The following is a 19,254-nucleotide window of genomic DNA, read 5'->3' as shown; positions in this document are numbered from 1 at the left end:
TACAACCTCTGGGTCCATTTAGCATTGCCCACATGTACCCAGGGCTGACCACTTAGAACTGGACAACCTATGCAGGAGCTTGTCCCTAGAAGAAGTTGCTTCTCCCTCTCAGAAGCCACTGCCACCTGTGGCTGGCTCTTCATCTAAGGATGGGAGCGTGTGACTTTTGCCCATCCCTGTTGGTATTCATTCAACTGGTGATGTCAGCATGTTGGACTGGCTCATGCAAGCATGAGGTTGAGAGTTCATGGGCAGGCTTTTCCTGTCATGACTAAGGGACTCTGAAACAGCAGGCATCCTGGTCCTCTGGTTCTTAAAATCTTTCCACCCTCCTTCACAGTGTTCCCTAAGTGATATAGGGACTGCATTGCAGATCTGTCATTTGCGGTCGGGTACCCCAGGGATATGTATTGTCTGTATTTTGAACAGGTCTGTTGCAAAAGGAAGCTTCTTCCGTGGGGCTTGAAAGATACACTTGTCTATGGATACGAAGACAGGTACTTAGAATAATTAGGATTTGTATTCACTTAGGAAGATGGCAGCAGAAGGCTCTCTAGAGTCTATGGCTCTCCAGCCGTGGGTAGGTAGTTGGCCAGGTTTACAGTAGTAGGTGTACATTCTCTCCCACTGAGCAGGCCTCATGATCAAATAGAGAGCTGTTAGCTGCCCAACAAAAGGGGCTACTATTGCACCCTTGGGTGCACTCTTGCTGTCAGGTCACTGCAGCTTATAGGCTTCCCCTGGGTAGGCTTACCAGTTGTTCCTCTCCCTTGGCAGCTCTTCATGCAGGCTGCTTCTAGATCAGGTCCAGTCAAATTCCTCTAAGTGCCCCTGCCCAGAGTGTCCTCAGCAACAGGCTTTTGCCTTCAGGTTCTCAAAGGCAACCAAGAGCAAGGGCAATAGCCCACATTGCTATGCAAACTTGTATTCTCTTGGCCAACAGCTTGAAGGAGGCGTTTCCTAAGCCTGGCACTGCAGGTTTTGCTAGATGAGGGCATCATAGCTCTTAGGGACAGCATCAATCACCTCATGTAGTGTACCTGTTAAAAATAGATATACGCACATACCTATCTATGTACACACATACACACGTATATGTATATACACAACACATAGATATATGTAGGTACACACATATATGTATGCACATGCATACCTTTATTAAATACACTTACGAAATATTCCTATATGGCTTTTTTGAAATTCTTTAGTGTTCTCTCTCCTTCCTCTTCTCCCCTGTATTATCACCACCATGATAGGCCAATATCAATCTCTACTTAAAACATTTCTTACATTTACCCTGTAGGGGTGGGATGAAGAAGCAGGGATAATGGCTTAGGAAGAAAGATTGCCATGGAGCCAGTTGGGCTGGTCGGGCTCGGCCTCACGTGTGCTGTTCTCTCTTTTTGTTGTGCAGCTTTGTTCCAGGACCACAGAAAGCCAACCTCAAAGACCACGCAGCAGAGGCAGCAAAGCTCTTTCAAGATAAAAAACGCCTTTCAAGTATGCTGAAAGGGGGCAGAGCTACTATTCCAAGTCTTTCCAGAAGCACACGCTATGCCTTTAAACGGGGGAAAGAAGCAATGAAAGCTACTTCCAAACTCGGTAAACGAAGTGCCTGAACAAGTTAGCCATGGTCAGACTCTTGACTTAGCACCAGATCCACCCCTGACCTCCGAGTTCTTAACTGGGCTGCTCACCAGCATCCGAGGATTGCTCTGGAGGGAAGAACAAGCCAGTGGCTGTAGGCAGTCAGGTGCCTTGACCCCCTACACTCATGGGATTAAGATCTATTTTGTATGTTTACTTGACGACTCCAGACAATTCTAGCTTAACTATGAGGAGATGGAAGACCACCACCACCACCACACACACATACACACACACAGAGATTTTGAAAGTTGAATGGAGACATAATTTTGAAGTTGACTTGTTTTGACAGTGTATGCATGTGGACATGGGCCAATGTAAACTCTTTACTGCAACCCTCTGCTCTGTCTTCCATGTGCAAAGTCGCCCTTTTAATGTGCTATGGTTTAAGGCTCGTCTGTTTAATAAGAGGGCTTCAATGTTGTGGAGTTAGCAAACATTTACCCTAGAAATGAATGCTGGTTTGGGAACATTGGTTTTGGCAATCTGACCTTTGGGACTTTGATTTCAGCACAGCAGTGTCTGGGTAGACTGGCTGGCCTGGGATGGCTTGTGCCAGAAGGTTGCCTCTGGCCTTCTAAACTGGTTTTGCCTGGTCTGGTTAGAAGCAGAGAGAGACCCTTCCCAGTTCTGTCTCCTAAACTCACTGGGAAACTCCAGTTCTCCAGGAACCCGAGTCAGGCTCGTGGACTGGGTTTGCTGTATAGAACTTCCTGCCAAGCTGTTTCAGTCGATTTTTGGTCTTTCTTCCTTGCTTTGGTCATTTATTATTTTTTTAGTAATCTATATGTTCCTTAGACAGGAAGAGTAGCAGCAACACATACTGTCATGAGTTAGACTTGGTCCCTTTACCCCACCGGGCAGCAAGCGTTGGGCTACAGTGAGCGGCTCAAAGCAGGACTGGTGGAGCTTGGAATGAAACTGAAGTGAGCTTTGGGATGTAAGAAAAATCCTGAAATCTGGGTTGAGTCTCAGAGCCCAGCCCCTCAAGTATTCTATGGTGGCTTTGCCTCCCCGTCCCAATCTTTCTCCATCTTTCTTCTTAGAGTAGGGTATGCTCAACTAAACATCAAAGTGGCACTGTGTTGAGGCCTACCACCCAAATCATACCTCAGTCTACAGCTCGATCCCCAGTTACCAATGGCGCAGTCGGGCAGAATGTCACTGTCTTCAGAAGGAAAGGGAGCTGTGTGTGGGAAGTAGGTTACTACCACTGCAGGCCAGAAGAGTGTATTCAGATCTTCTTCTCTATACCCCTGGTCAGGAAATCTGGGTGGATGAGCCATGTGCAGTAACTTTTTTTTTTTAACCCTTTGTGCTGCCATTCCTGGGGCAACTGCATGGAGACAGCCTCCTGCGCCTTCTGGGACGCATGAAAGCCAGGAGTGACAGTCAGTCAGTACTCAGGTGCAGGTCAGCTTCCTGTATCCTCACGGTGCTTAGGGGCTCAGAAACACTGTATGTTTCAGTACAGGAAACTGCGGGGCAGAACTTAAGAGGTATTTGTAACAGCAGGGACTTTCCTAATTAACTTTGGTTGCGTAGAAACTTTTCTACTTATTGTTGGAGATACTTTGAAAATGTATTTTTTTTTCCCTGTGTTAGTAAGTATAGTACCTTTTGTAAAAATTGCTTGGTGATTAAAATTATTTTAGCATCTTGGGTCATATTTTTAATCCTTTTAACAGGTTAGAGGTCTGAAAAATGCTGCAAATAGTTCATTAAAAAAAAAAAAAGTTCCCGGCTGGAGGTGGTGGCTCCTACCTTTAATCTCAGCACTCAGGAGGCAGAGGCAGGTGGATCTCTGAATTCCAGGACAGCCAGGGCTACAAAGAGAAACCCTGTTTCGAAAAATCAAAAGCTAAAAGTTCTTACTGCCAGATGCCAGAGCTGGGCCAGCAGTCAGAGAGCTGGAGTTTAGCTGAGTGGCTCACAGCTGCCTGTAACTCCAGCTCCAGGGGATCAAACAGCCCTCGTCTGGCCCCCCAGGGTACTGCACACACAGGTGCAGACACACACATAAAAATTAAGAATTTAAAACACCAAATTCCTAAGTTTGACTTCTGTCTCTAAAATAGTAGAAACGGAAAAAGTGAAGCCGAGTCTAAATTTAGTAAGGTCAGTTTGTGGCAAGATGCACAGTTAGCATTACTGGAGCATCTTGTCTTACACTGTCAATTACAACTGACCCCAATGGATCTGGCTCCCATTATCTCTACACTAAGCCATCAGTTGTAACTGCACCAATAACCTTCTTTCAAAGAGGGTCATCTGTGGGACAGGTGTGAGCAATGGGCACTAAATGGAGAACAAGAGCAGTTGTCTGTCAAATGTCCCTTTATCCTCAGCACCCTGAGACGCATGGCTTATCCAACAGCTCCATGCCCGAGACCCGTTCTCCATGGACAACTCCCCAGCTCCTGCAGCTCTCTGAATGAACTCAGCATAGGAACTGTACAACCAGGCAGCGGTCATGCCACGCTTCCAAAGTCTACATGGTCCAGTCAGAACCTTTCTGAATGACAAGCATTTCCTCACACTTCTGCAATTTAAGCTATCCAGAAACTGTGTTGAATTCTGGACTGAACATGTAAACTGTCAGGAACCAACTGGGGTATTAACAAGAGAGTGATGAAATGTGCCAAATACGTAACAAGTGGTATTCCTCAGACTTGGATTATCTAGTCAGCTAGGTTTATCTTCAGGTAACTAATTTCAAAGTGGCATACTCTGAAAACCATAACCCCTTTTCTAAGAGAATGAAATGTGAAGAGAATTTAACTGCATAAAAATTGAAATCTGTTAGCTTGAAAAGCTTTGCCTTACTGGAAAAGCAACTGTGGGCCTTACAAAGCTTGGAATGTTTTTACCTGGAGCATTCTTTTTCTAGCATTTAGTAAATAATTACCATTGGAAAATGGAAGTTGACGAGAATTTTTGGCAGATCCTGCAACAGTGGTGTCCAGGCAGAGCCACACTGCTCTTGAGCTGACACCGAGGAGATCAACTGTACAACAGGAGGGACAAAAGTGTATAGGAGCAGAGTCCCAGGAGTCCTCTCCACTGCCTAGCAACAGCCCAGGTCAGAGTTCATCCCCTGCCTGTTTACTACCTAAAGAACTTCTCCAAAACAATCCCAACTCTCAGAATGCTTGAATAGAGTTTACTTGCAGTTTGAATAGCATTTGTAATAACAAAAGTGTGTTTACATGATGGCTTACAGTCATTACAACCCATAGAAAATAAACTGGTCATATCATCGTCCCTTTTTACACTTCTCACCTGTTCTGTTCCATATGCAGCAAGCACTCCCGGGTTGTGCTATTATCTGGCGGTTCTTCAGAGATGCGCATGAAGAAAGTCACCACGCCCACATCCTCCCCCACTGTGGCTGGGATTTGTTCAGCCATGAAACAGTAACAGTCACTTCAAAAACCACGTTTCTTCTCTACAAGTCCTTTCTGTCCTGAGCTATGGTACATTTCTAATTTTACAGCATTTTATACAAGTCGGCAGGATTTATTTCCACACCTTCACAATTCCGTCTCTAGAAGCAGTCACAATGAAGCCCTGAGTGGTCTGGAAGGTGGCAATGTCTGTGATGATGTCATGATGTCCCACAGGCAGAGACTCCGGGCCCCTCCGAGGGGTGTCATCACTCGGTCCGACCTTCTGCTTATTCTGAATTTCCTGTTTAGTGGGTAGAAGTCAAAAACAAAGGCCTGAGGTTAAACCTGTACCTCATTCTATCTCTCAACAGCATTCCCACGACTAGGGAGTTAACGCCTTGTCTAAGGTCATTATGTCACAGAGTCAGAGTCCACAGTGGCCTGGGTTTCCAGTCATCAGACTGCAGGCACAGACACTTAGAAATGGCTCAGTATAGTCTGCATGCATATTGATATTCTGGCATTTTTAAACCCTGATGGGATGCCTGCTCTGGGTAGAACACCTGATATTTTCTATCAATAACACATGCTTTGAAGGGCCATGGCCATCCTAGGACCTCAGTGTCCCTAGACAAATGACTTCCCTGTCCCCAAATGTCCCCTCTGCAAAAGGAAAGCCGTAGGTGCTTCCTTGATGTATCTCCTCATCCTCTCTACACTGTGACAGCGGTGAGGGAGGTGCCATGGCACACACACCTGTAGCCCTGGAACTCAGAGGGAGGCGCAGGACAGTGACTGAGCTGTGGCCACACCCTGTCTCCATGCCCACTCGTCCCACCCAGAAGAAAGGAAAGCCAAATACATGTCTTAATTTCAAAGAAATCTTGACCTATCAATCTTGATCAAAGCTATTTTTGTGCCTACAAACGTGAGAAGAAACAAAGGTCCACACCTGGACAACCTCGGTGCCTTCTATTATCTTCTTGTAGTAGGAGACAGGTGGGGAACCTGTACTTCCCGCAACAACATAGGACCTCTCTGGGGAAACCAAGTCCCAGAACCTAGGGGAGAGGGAATAAATGGTAATAAAGTCTCCAGTGTACCAGGAAGAGATTCATTTCTCTAGGATCAATGGCACAATGTCATAGCTGCCATGTTTCAACCCGAGGCACTCTTCATCACACTGCACCTTATTTTCATGTCCGAGCCAGCAGTCAGCAGGATAGGGTTTCCATCTGCAGGGCTGCAGTAGATGCCATGGACGCTGTGCGGTGAAGGCTTGAAAGACAGAAACACGTGGTCACATAAAAGACAAATGACAACATCATTTTTAGTAGAAGTGAGTGAACTGTCAGTAGCTATACAAGCACTTCGTCCATCAGGGCACATAACCTGTGGAAATGGACTCTCATCTGTGGGGGAACTTTAGCATCTACTGGCTTGAAGGCCTGGAGGCGTAGCTCAGGCCAGAGTGTTTACACAGCATGAGCAAGGCCCTGAGCTCTGTCTCCAGGGTCCCTTCAGGCCAAGCATGGTGGTGCACACCAGTAGTTCCAGTGCTCTGGAAGAGGCCAGAGTCACCAGCTCAAGGTCAGCTTGGGCCACACACTCTGATCCTGTCACAAACAGTATAAAAACCATTACTTCAGGGCTTCTTTGTATGAGACCTAAGAAAGGTGTGTGGGGGAGGGGGGAGGGGGGGTTCTGGCCCAACACTAACTCTAAACCTAGTTGTTTACCCTCCTGGTCTGACCAGGAGCTATGGCTCAGTGCTACACACAGATTCACAGGAGAACCAGAGCTTGGGAAAAGATCAAAATTCAAAGAATATCTTTCAGTGAATGTATATGGCTTTTCACACCGCCATGCAAAGGCAAAAATCCTAAGGCAGGGGAACCCCTGCATATGTAAGAGGACTGCAGTCTTCATTAATAGGCTTTGCCTAATTTGCATCTAAGGAGCTCCAATGTGAAATCTCAAACAGCCAATGGAGCAGACCCTGCAAGCGAAAACATACAGCACTGGTCACATGACTGTGCTATTAAGAACACAAATTAGATATAACTAAATATGTAATAAAATTCATGAGAGATCATGCCGGATAAAATGCCTGAACATGCTTACGACAGAGGTAACTATTGTCCTTTGCAATAAACACAGGTGACATACCTGTAACTCAGACAGTGGCGGTGCGCTGCTGGCCCAGAGAGTCAGTCTCCTGTCGCCAGTCTCCATGTCCCACATGGAGACTTCATTGTTGCCCTGAACAGCTGAGAGACAAAGGCAAGAACAGTTAGCTCTTCTGTCATATCTCTGTAGCAAAGGCAAGGCCGCCTGTATCTATTTTCATCCTGCAGGAAATGCTAATACTCTTAAAATAACAGCATGACTTATCACCAAACTGGGTGAGTTAAAAAGTGTTCTTGATGGCCTAACAGTTGATATGTATGCTGCCCCCCAGGCAGGTCCTGAAGAGACTATGGGGTAGAAAGGCAATCATACAGCTTTGCCCTCAGGAATGCACAGTACAGATGGAGAAAGGAAAAAGACAAGATGCAGGCAACAGCATGATGACAAGAAAGAGAGCAAGCGCCGAGCTCCTCCTGCATTCAGGCTGAGGAAGAAGCAGCGGATCTCGTGAGCTGAGTCTAAACGTTCTAGCCAGGCCCCAAAAAGCTGGGCAGATGCTGCAGCAGGTGGCCGATCTCAGCAGAATACACTGAGTAGGCAAGAAATACATGCACAAAAGCTCAGGGTGTTTGGTGGAAGGATATGTGTGAGAGGGAGGAGAGGCCAGCGAGAAAAGCAGAGAGCATGGCCCTGACACATCTGTGCATTGGGTAATGATGCTGGTGGGGGCCGCAACAATACCAGGACTTAGCTGGCACTATTCACTGGCACTGTCCTGGGCATTGGGAAAAAGATGGCAAACAGAGCAAGTGAATCCCTACTTCGAGGAATTTTCGCTCTGGTAGGGACACTAAATAGACAAATGTAACCGAGCAGCAGGGACAGAAGCAGTTGTGAGGCTGGAGCAGACCAGACAAGGGGGTGGGAGGAAAAGCTCCGGCAGTGTCTAGCACATGACATGCACTCAAGTTTGGCCTGCATGAATTGCACTCTAGGCTCTTGTACTACTTGGCTCCTACATGTGTTTGCCCATTAGCAATCAGAAAATAAGAAAATGGTCCCCAAATAGTTCAAGGTCCTATTCCTGAGAACCTGTAAATGTTGTCTTAAAAGACAGTGATTTTCAAAGATATAATTAAAGACCTTGAAAGGGGTAAATTATTCAGGAATATCAGGTGGGCCCTAAATGCAATCAAAAGCATGCCTGCAAGAGGGAGGCAGACTCGTGACCAACAGCAATGGGTCTAGGTGCTCTGCTCCTGTCCTAAAGAGAGGACATTGGCCAAACAGTGTAGGAAGAGAAGCAGGAAGAGGCAAGCAGGGAAGTCTTACCAGAGCCTTTGGTGTGGCTCTGCGATCACAGCGGTCCCACCCACAGGACACAGCTCATAAGTCACCAAGTATGAACAGCCTTGGAAGGGGAGAAAGATCACCTAGTACAGCCTAACTCTATACTGCAAAAATCACTGCCTGGGATTAGAAAATGGCTCAGTTGGTAAAGTGCTTGTTACACAAGCCCAATGGCCCAAGTCTGATCCCTAAATCCAAGTAAAAAGCCAGATGTAGCGGCGCACATCTGGAATCCCCACATAGTTACAACCAGTGGTCAGTGAAGACGAGAGAATCACTGGGAAGCTCTAAGGCATCTAGCCTAGAAGACATAGCTCAGCAACAGAGACAACCGTGACCCTGCCTCAAAAACAAGGGGAAATGACCCCAGAAAGTTCTCTGTCCCACTACCCCTCACCCCCACAAATCACTGTTCCTCTCCAGGGGGGCTTTTCCATTCAATGTCTTTGTAAACTCCAATAAACCAGACCTTCCAAACACCTCCTGACACTCAACACATCTTATGCGATGCCAGCCTCTCTTTTTAATGGAGCCTTTAGAGAGAGCCTCTCCTTGGACAAGCTTGTCTTGTTAGAAGCCTGACTGGATGGAAGAGCCCACAGGTAGAACCAAGGTAGAACTGGCTGTTATTTGGTATATGGTCAGGTTTTCCATTGCTATGCTCCTAGCTGAGTGATGCCAGGGTTTATTATTAGCTCAGTCTCAGTCCACCAGGAGGAGGAAGAAGAGTGGCCAGGAAGTAGGAGAGGTGTGGGGCAGTTGTGCTGGCTGCCCTTCTCCTTCCCCTGCTTTGATTCTATCTGGATTCCACAGTGTAAGCTATGCATGAGAAAGAAGAGGACCAAAGAATTACCTAAGATTATCAAAAGCTACTATCTATCAAGCTAAGTTGTCCTGCCAGACTGTGTTTGATGTTTCACTTCAATTCTTGAATTATAAGGTATTTTCAACCATACTTGACAGATAAAAAAATTTAATTTCAAAGATATGTCCCAGTGGCTGGAGAGATGGCTCAACAATGAAGAGCACTGGCTGCTTTTCCAGAGGACTCAGGTTTGATTCTAAGCATCCATAAGGCAGCTTACAATAGTTCCTAACTCCAGCTCCTGGTGATATGACACCCTCATCCGCCCTCCAAGGGTACCGCACACACATAGTGCACAGACAGGCATGTAGGCAACACACCTATACACATTAAAAAGATAGCTCAGGTACCAGCACACTGAGTGGCTGGTGAAGGAAAGGAAGGGACTGTGAGAGACGTAGGTGCGGGTCAGAAAGAATGGCAACTGAGAGAGTTCACATCTCTTCTTACATTTCTAGGAAGACCCTGGTGGTTTTAACAAAAAATAGGGACAGGAGCTTGAAAGAAGTGAAGTGAAAGATAAGAGACAGTGGAAGAAGGGAGTAGAGCAGAAGGAAGGGCTGATGGCATGGGTTTCAAACTTAAAACACAATGGTGAGCAGCTTCCACATTAAAACAGAATCCAGCACACGGGTCAGAGGGAAAGCAAAAGCTCCCGGGGAGCAAGAGTCTCAGCGGCATCATACAATGCAATTCCCACCCCGAATGCCAGCCCTCACCTTACCTGCGATTACCCAGGACTGGTACAGGGGGTGCATGGAGAGGCGCCGGATGCGAGCTCTGGAGGGATGACAGTGACTGGAGATTGGCAACTGGAACCTCATGTCCCAACACGCCATGGCACCGCTGCTCGTGCCTCAAATTGAAAAGGCACAAAACCATTAACATGGAAGCAAAGCACACAGCGCTCCATTTACAACAATGGCAAACAGTGTCACCTCTGGATGAATATATTTTCTTTAGGTCTTTGTTTAAGGTGGGGTCTCATTATGTCACCTTGGCTGGCCTCAAAATCCCAGAGATCCACCTAAGATTAAGAGATGCACAAACATACCCAGCCCCGGATAAATGGATTTTAGAATTGCCTTTGTCACTTCTGAAAAGGCTTTGTTGCCAGGCCCACTGTCAGAGGCCTGTAAATCTCAGCCGCTCTGGAGGCTGAGGCCTACCTGTACTAAAGAGCAAATTCAAGCCTGGGCAACTTGGTGAAGCTGTGCTTCAAGATAAAAACTAAAACCAGGATTGTGGGTACAGCTCAGCAGTAAAGCACTTGGGGTTGTGCATGATCCCAGTATTGCCAAGAAAGGGGAGGAAAAAAGGCTTTGCTCCCATGAGGCTGTAGCCCCAGCTTCAAACAGCACCCACAGTGGCCAAATGACAGCAATAACATGCTTATCATAATGCAATTACAGTACTGTCTAATGAATGCAAATTTAAAATGAATAATTCATTAAATACTGACATTGTTATTAACTGCCAAAGGCACCCACAAAACCAGATGTGTTTGAGAGGATGAGGCTGAACGTGGTGAGCCGGAGCATTCAGACTGCCTGAAGAGCATAGAGCATCCCTGATACCCACAGAGAAAACAGTTCTGTGTGTGTCATTAGCTTCCAGTCATCTCCATGTCTCCTCGGTTCCAAAACTCTCTGTACACAGGTATGGGTGCCCAACCACAGCAGAAAATGGGCTGAGCACCCACACGACCTCCCCATGGTATTTTACTGCTAATAAAGAATGGACCCTAAGGAAAAGACCGAGCAGCTGAGCAGAGCAGGAACACGTGTTTGGGTTGCTCTCCAATTCCACAGGAGAGATGGACAGAGGGCAGTTGGATCTCTCCATGTCCCTTTGCCATACTCCATGACAAGACGACCATAGCCACAGTGGCACCACTGCCTCCTCAAAGCTGCTCAGGGTGCCCATGACATCTTTTTCCTTTGCACACCTGCTAGCTACACACTATCCAATGTTAGAACTGCTCTGGATGCTGCCATCTTCCAATATGTTAAAATGAATACAGGAAAAGGTAGGTATTTAATGATGATGCAGTATAAACTAAGGAATCCAAAAATCTAAACTCAAGAACAGAAACCCTTCACTCTTCTGGGTATACGGGGAGAAGAAACTATGGTATTTCCAAGGAGCAGGCTCAAAACACTCTGTAAGGGAGGGGCCTGGGATGTAGCTCAGTTGGTAGAATGCTTGCCTAGGATACAAAGTCCTGGTTCCATCTCCAGTACCACAGGAGCCAAATGCTGGGAGATAGAGGCAGGAGGGCCAGAAGTTCAAGGTCACTCTTGGGTACTTTGAAACCAGCCTGGATGCATTAAGACCCTGTTTTAAATACAAAANAAAAAAAAAAAAAACCACACACAAAACACTGTGGGAAAAATGTGACTTTTGAAGAAAGGGAAGGGAGAAAAAGGAGATGAGCAGTGCTTAGGGCAAGCGATGTAGTTTCTTATAAGGAATATGCTTTAGTGACAGAATTGTCACTGTAACTGACGACATACAGAACTGTCAGTATAATTAATGTATTATGTATTTCAATTACTGCAGATTTTAAATATCTTTACCACAAAATATGTAAGGTGACAGATTTCATAATTACCTGATTTAATCATTCATCAACATAAGCATGTATCAAAATATCACACTGTATCCACTAGAACACAGTAGTGGTACTGCAATTAAAACTAGAATTTTCTTAAATCAGTAATCCCACTCACCAGTATACACCTGAGAAAAATCAAATTATTAGTTCCTACAAAAAACCTACTTGTAAATGTTTATAGCAAATTTATTCAGAAAAGCCCCAAACCAGAAACAATTCAACCATCCAGTTAGATAATGGCTGTGCAGTACACAAATTATCTATTAGAAAGTGAAAAATAACTTAAAACTCTGCATACATGAAGACAATGGAAAGCCTTATAAACTGCATGTTTAGTGAAAAAAACATGCACTGTGCACTTCCATGTCTGCAAAGGGCAAGATACAATGGAGACAGACACTGGATGAGTGGTTTTACCCTGGTTAGACAATTAATGAATGCTACTGAGGCTGAGGCAGAGGGGAGGCCCTGGTTCATTGCTGCCGGGAGTACAAATGGAACGGCCACTCTGAAGTCAGTGTGGAGGCTCCTCAGAGGGCGAGAACTAGATCTTCCATTAGGACTCAGCTACACTAATCCTGGGCAAATGCCCAAAGGATGCTACACTATCCGACACAGACACCTGCTTATCCGTGTTTCCTGCTGCTCCGCTCACAGTAGCTAGGAAATGGACACAGCTTAGTTAGTGTCCACTAACTCTTGAATGGACAGAGAAAACGTGGTACCTTACACGATGAATTTTGACTCAGCTGTAGAGAAAACTGGAATTAGGAAATGTGGAGGTAAATGCATGGAACTAGAAACATCCTATGTAAGTAACAGATCCCAAAAGACACACGTCACACGTCCTCACTCACACACGTCAAATCCTTAGATTCCTGTTAAACCTGGAGTACCTTCGAGTCAGGGAAACTACAGAGAGGCCGTGGTGTGGGGAGGGAGGGGCGTCTTCAAGAGAGAAGAAAATGGGTGTGAAACCTGCTGTTACAGAGTACTGAGACACACACTCACACAGTAGACAGTGCTCCCCGTAGGAGCCACAGGGGTGGGAAGACTGTTAGCAGTTGGGAGGACCAGGGCAACACAGACTCTTCTGGCTACAGCAGGACTGACAGACTCCTGAGCACACAGTAGCTGTGGTTGCCTACACAGGAGAACTTAGTTGGCAGTCTAGCATGGGGTCCGGGTCACCGTCCCTACCCATAAGTGAGCAGATCTGAGCAGTGACAATGCTGGGGAAGGAGAATCAGTGTGCTTCAAGTGTGCTGCCTCAGGCAGGCCGCCATACTGCAGTGCATGCCTAGACCCACGCAAATGGGCAGCGCAAACTGGACTCAGTTTTTCTTTTTTCTTTTAAGGAACACAAAGTTGGGAAGGGTTGTTGGGAGTGGACAGGGAGAAGTGAGGAGTGTGTATGTTCAAAATACCTTGCATAATGTATGAAATTATCAAAGAATAAGCAATATATTTTTTAAAAAATTAAAAACCTTGTTGAGCCAATTTTCAGAAGAATTGCTTGTATTCTGTTTGTGACAAGGGTCACATAAGATTATATACTTTTCAGAACTCAGAAACGCTTTAAAAACACTAAAATAGATGGGAGATAGCAGTACATCCAGCCTTAGGGGAGACGAGATAGCAGGCATGCCCAGCCTTAGGGGAGCAGAAGTCCGTTGCTCCACTTTCCCACTAGGCCGGTGACAGAGGCTTTCAGGTCACTGAATCTCCAGAGCAGCCTTTGAAGGAATTAGTCCTGTTAGAAGATGAAGATCCTGAGGCTCAGAGTTAAGGAGCTTGCCTGAGGTTCCTGGACTTTAAAACTGTTGTCACTCAAATGGCTGTTTTCCTTAAGTGGGAGCTTCCCCAACGGCACGGAGACCACCAGCAACTCTTAATTGCTTCAATGACTGTAAGACGAAGGCTCACTGAGAACACTAAGAGACTTCTGTTTACGATGCTGATTTTACCCTTTCTCACAATGCTTTGTGGTTGTTTAATACAGTCTCGTGTACCCAAGCTAGCCTGGAACTCACTAGGGAGCCGAGTGCCCCTCACTCCTGATCATCTCTCTTGCCTTTACCTGCCAATCACGTGACTACCACACCCTGCTCAACTTTGATGATGCTCAACTAGCTTTGATACTACTTTGAGTGTGGGTCTAGAGAGGACGGCCAAGGCCTTAAGCATATGAGGTAAGCACTGGGCCATACTCTGAGCCTTGCATAAGCCTCCCTAATAAAAAATAAACTGTCAGGCACTCTACAGCACAGTAGCTATGAACCCAGAGGAGATGGGAAGCCCTCAGTAAGGAATCAGGAAAGGCTGGCCTTCACAAGATGCTGCTTGCAGGTGTTGGCATCCGACACTGCGGCTGGCTTACCTATGCACAGCCAGCACTGGTGGATGTCCACAGCAAAGGAAGTGATGAGGCCTGACTTTAAGTCATGCTTTAATGTCCACGCGTTGCTTGAAGACCTGAGATCCCATCCAACCAGAGAGCCATTCACCGTGGCATAGGCAAGAACAGACTGGGCCCCGGAGTTGAAGTGATGCATGTCCACCACACAGCCATCTTCCTTCTGATCCAGCATCCTACAGGGACACAAAAGCAAACACTCAGGCTTTTCCAGGCACTGAAAATGGAGCGCTGGTTTCCACTTAGGACAAACTGACAATCTATCCTTGGCTAAAAAGGAAAATGTGGCCAGTTGGAGCGGCATGGTCTTTAATCCTAGCACTTGAGAGGCACATACAGTAGAGTATGATTTCTGTGAGTGTACAGATAACCTGATCCAGGACAGCCAGAGCTGAGACCCGGTCTAAAAAATAAATATATAGAAATTATGTGACCTCAATGAGACAATTATAGCTGGATTTTTTTTTAAAAGATAATTCCAGCTACAGAAAAGCTGTAAAATGTTTCTATACACTTTTTATTCAGTTTTTCTTCATATTGCCATCTTATACAACTATAATATTTATCAAAACTAAGAAATCAGCCTTGTTGCAATACTAGTAAAATTAGCATTGTATGAAATCCAAGGATTATTACAGATATATAGCTAGCTATGCATCTTCCTTCACAAAACTGCACACAAATGTCTGGCATCCTCCAAAATAGCCCATGCAGCCTGTTAGTGATCTAACTCTATCTGGCTTCACCAGTGGCAAAGGCCAATTCTGTTCCTTTCTGGTATGTCATATGGTTGGAATAAAGTGACAGATGGCTTCTGAGTCTGACATGTTTCATCAGCAAACCCTGCTTCAGATTTGTCAATGCTCATGCCATGAGCTAATAATTCGCATTCACAACTCATATTGCTGGGTTCTACTCCATGGCCTAGCTGTGCCACACTGGGTGTTTGTTGTTTGTTCAGCCTGGGCACTTGTACAACTACAAAGACTGGCCTAGGCTGAGGGCGTGACTCAGCAGCTGGCCCTTGTCTAACACACATGAAAACTTGATCTGAGTGCCTCAAACCATGACGAGGTGAGAGGAAAGGGAGGGAGAGAAAAAAGGACATGACTTTAAAGTCACCTGGTAACGTATTTTAGTCTTGAGTTATATACACCTCTGCTGCCATATTCTTCATTCTTAAAAATGCAAAAAGCATTCTTACTTTCTGACTATATTGTAGGCTATAATTTGCAGACCTGTTTCAAACTTCCAAACAGAAGGGTGATTTTAAAAATATCAAAATATTTTAAGTTATTATTTTTACAATTGTGTGTATGTATCTGAAAGTGTGTGTGTATTTGTATGTGTGGTTTTATGTATGTGAGTGCAGTGGTCTCAGAAGTCAGTGAGGTCATCAGATCTCCTGGAATTGGAGGCACAGGCAGTTCTGGCTAACCTGACATGCATGCTGGGGACTGATCCTGGTCCTCTGTAATTAACTGCTGAGCCATTCTCCAGGCCAGATCTAATGCTTATGAAGCATGATCACAGTTAACATGGCTGAATGCTACAAACAATGAGTAACTTAAGGCCAGGTTTCTTTGGAACACACTACAGTCGGGCATAGTAAAATCTAAACATTCTAGCAAGGTCTCCCAACCTAGGAAATAAAAGATTGCTTAAAGAATAGCATATACAGTGAAATTGTTGTCAGCTGAGACAGCAATGCAGAGTGTGCCTTCTCTTCCTGTCCATCGTGTGACCCGAGGGCACAATCGTCACACAGTACACTCCACCAATAATTTAAACACTCAAAAGTATAAACAGACATCCTCTGCTGAAACAAGCTCAAGGAAACTGGTGGCTATTCGTTGTTAAAAGCCATCAGTAAAATGTCCTGGGCTAAAGCCACTCAAATATAATGCTGACTATGTTGAAAATACACACATTTTTTAAAATGCAAAAGCAAAGCAAAACAACAAAAATCTCCTAGGTGCCCCAGCAGATTCTCCTCCTTACCCTAAGCTACATAAGGGCCTCGAGGCCGCCTTTTACCTTTTACCGCCTTTACGTCCGGTCTGGTTTTTCTGGGTGGTGCACTATCACTTCCCAGCATGCACTTCTCAACCATCCTGCTTTAACAGACTCACTTGCCTTTAGTTATCCTCCCTGAACATATGTGTGTGTGTGTGTGTGCGTGTGTGTGTGCACGCGTGCACACACTCGTGTGTAAGCATTTGTATACAGAGTGTGCACCTACAGGTCAGAAGACAACCTTGGGTGTTTGTTCTCAGGCACCTTCCACATTCTGTTTGAGACAGGGTCTCTCGCTGGCCTGGAACTGTGTTCAGTACACAGGCAGGCTAGCAGCCTACAAGTGTCCAGGGATCCTCTTGCCCCGCCTCCATCTCTCAGTGCTAGGATCACAGGCATGCACTTTTATTTGTGTTCTAGAGATCTGAACTCAGTTCCCCTTGAGTCTGCAAGGCAAGTAGTTTACCAGATCAGCCATCTCTCCAGTCTTTGTCCATTGCAACTTGGCTCATGCCTTCCAGGTAAAATGGAACAGGACCATACTGCACTCACACTGTCTGTTAACATCTCTTTATCTCCCAGTAGAGTATAGATTCTCAGAGAACACAATGTAAGACTGGCAAGATGACTCAGTGGGTAAGAGGAGTTGCCACCCAAGCCTGACACCCCAAGTTTGTTCTCCAGAACCTACGGGAGAAGGAAGAACTGACTCCTGAAAGTTGTCCCCTGACCTCTACAAACCCCACACTTTTTTAAGCAAAAAGAGTTATTAACACACAGTAGTTATTTGTCTCTGCAATCTTTAGGCATAACATTGGCTGGGGTGGATGGCAGTGCTTACTTAACTTATTTTACATTATGGTTAATCTTTAAATAACTATTAATTTATTCATAAACAAAACCAGTCAACATTTTATTGTAGAATGATAAGCAAATCTTCATCTCAAATATATTACCAAATAGATATTTTAGGGCCAAACACTGGGACATGGGTTTCTTGACTGATGAACGCTGGCTGTGCTCTGGTAGGCAGACAATCTAGCTCACAGCTGTGTCACTCAGGAAGATTCCAGACTAAGGTGATGGGGTCCAGGGCTGCCCCTGTGCACTCTAACAAACTGCAGGAATTAATATGCAAAGGCTCTGCCCTCTAAAGCTAAGCACATCTGAGTGTTCTGGGTCAGAAGCAGTTTCCTGCACTTCAGGGCTTACAAGAGGGATCGTACAACAGTGCTCCAGATGGCCCACACCACACTACAGTGCGGGAGGGGGAAGCTAGCGCACAGTGCACTATATGTAGAGTGAAAAAGATGGCAGATGGTACCTGCTTTGTAGAGGGTGAATTTTAGGAGACTTGGGTAACTTAGACGCCTCAATTCCAAGAAGCTGGACAGCACCATTATCAGATGCTATGGCCAAGTAGTGGGAGCCTTGGCAAAACGTTAGTGTCTTGACTCGTCCTCCAATTCGGCTGTACGTGAGAATAGACCTGAATGAAAGAAATACGGGACCATTTCTGAAACAGCCACAGTCAATGCTGCTACCCTACAGTTATTAACAAAGTTATTACTGAGGCCCATTTCATCCCCAGGATCTCTAAGAGTTGGCATACAAACCTCCTTTTTTCAAATGTCCATCTTCAAGCACTTCTGTCCTATTACAGAGCCTGAGCTGCCTGCCCCCAAGTCCTGAACCAATCAGTTCTCCAACGAGTGCAACAAACACCTTAATCCCATATCCGTCAGTTCTGAGAAAGCTCTGACTTCAGAAGCAAATTTCTGTTACCTGTGCGACCTCTGTCATGACCTGTGCCTTGGTTCCGCATCCACAGAGAGTACCTTACCTCAAGAGGATCAGAGGAGAGGCCCACAGAACCATCCACACTGGCAGACTTCCATCACAATATTCAGTCCCACACACATGCTAACTCTCAAGCCATCCCTCATCCTTCCTCACCTGCTGTGTGCGCTCTGAGCACCTGATGGAAAGGGCGCCCGCCTCTGTCCACTTAACCTCTGCCTTACTCCTCACATCACTTGTACATATGTATACATCCTTGTAAACAAAAATACAACATTTGATATTCTAACCTATCACTCCTCTCTGGCTCGATTCTTCCTACTAATAGCTTAAATGTACATTAATAGCTACAAAGTACATTTAGTCTACTCATTGCTAGTGTAAAAAAATGCAACTGATCTTTGTATAAAGATCTTCTATTTTACCTCACCATTTAAAGTTTTTTCTTATACTAGATCGTGCTGACTACTAACAGAAAGTTTTACTTTTTCCTATTTGTATATATATTACATGCGCAAGCACACATGTTGCCTAAATACCCCGGCTAGACCCTCCAGTACATTGCTCAATAGAACCAGCAAACATGCCCATTCCTCCTTCACTCCTCACTTAGAATGCCTGCAATCTCCACCAGTAAGTGTCAGCGTGGCTTGTGGAGATGGCCTTATCTCTCCATTACTCATTTACTGAGTTGGTTTTAACCATTAACCAGTGGACGTCGTCAGATGCATCCCCAGACTTTGCAGAGACTGTGCAGCTTCTACCCTCTATGCTGTATGCTGAACTAGCCCTGCACCCCTGGAGGATCTGCACTTGCTCTTGTGTGTAATACTTTTCAGACTACAGTCAATTTAGTGAGTTTATGAGGATTTTCACATCTATACTGATGATGACACAAGTCTTTGTAAGTCCCAGGAGATTAACATGACTATAACGTCAAGGTAACACCTGCTCTCGGACTGAGTTCAGAAGTGCCTCCTTATTTCTTGGAAGCCCTTTTGAAAGATGATTATAATTCTTT

At 45.4% G+C, this 19,254-nt stretch overlaps 2 protein-coding genes across 2 annotated transcripts in view; one reads left to right on the top strand and one right to left on the bottom strand.

Annotated features, from left to right (window-relative positions):
• Positions 1 to 3,283, top strand: part of Col6a6 (collagen type VI alpha 6 chain) — a 141,267-nt gene extending 137,984 nt beyond the window's left edge. Inside the window, exon 37 of the mRNA XM_021172618.2 lies at positions 1,418 to 3,283. Within this exon, the coding sequence (XP_021028277.1) occupies positions 1,418 to 1,622 (205 nt within the window). The 3' untranslated portion in view covers positions 1,623 to 3,283. The remainder of the gene's footprint in view (positions 1 to 1,417) is intronic.
• A 1,510-nt stretch (positions 3,284 to 4,793) lies between these two features.
• Positions 4,794 to 19,254, bottom strand: part of Pik3r4 (phosphoinositide-3-kinase regulatory subunit 4) — a 50,117-nt gene continuing 35,656 nt past the window's right edge. Inside the window, exons 14-20 of the mRNA XM_021172057.1 lie at positions 17,758 to 17,922; positions 14,382 to 14,593; positions 10,109 to 10,240; positions 7,209 to 7,309; positions 6,229 to 6,317; positions 5,992 to 6,100; positions 4,794 to 5,340 (exon numbers count right to left, since the gene is read on the bottom strand). Coding sequence (XP_021027716.1) covers positions 5,170 to 5,340; positions 5,992 to 6,100; positions 6,229 to 6,317; positions 7,209 to 7,309; positions 10,109 to 10,240; positions 14,382 to 14,593; positions 17,758 to 17,922 — 979 coding nt within the window. The 3' untranslated portion in view covers positions 4,794 to 5,169. The remainder of the gene's footprint in view (positions 5,341 to 5,991; positions 6,101 to 6,228; positions 6,318 to 7,208; positions 7,310 to 10,108; positions 10,241 to 14,381; positions 14,594 to 17,757; positions 17,923 to 19,254) is intronic.

The sequence above is a fragment of the Mus caroli genome, chromosome 9 (assembly GCF_900094665.2).
Source record: "Mus caroli chromosome 9, CAROLI_EIJ_v1.1, whole genome shotgun sequence".
NCBI classification, from domain to species: domain Eukaryota; kingdom Metazoa; phylum Chordata; class Mammalia; order Rodentia; family Muridae; genus Mus; species Mus caroli.
Note: the sequence above shows the minus strand (reverse complement) of the source record. Positions and strands in the feature narration are given on the sequence as shown.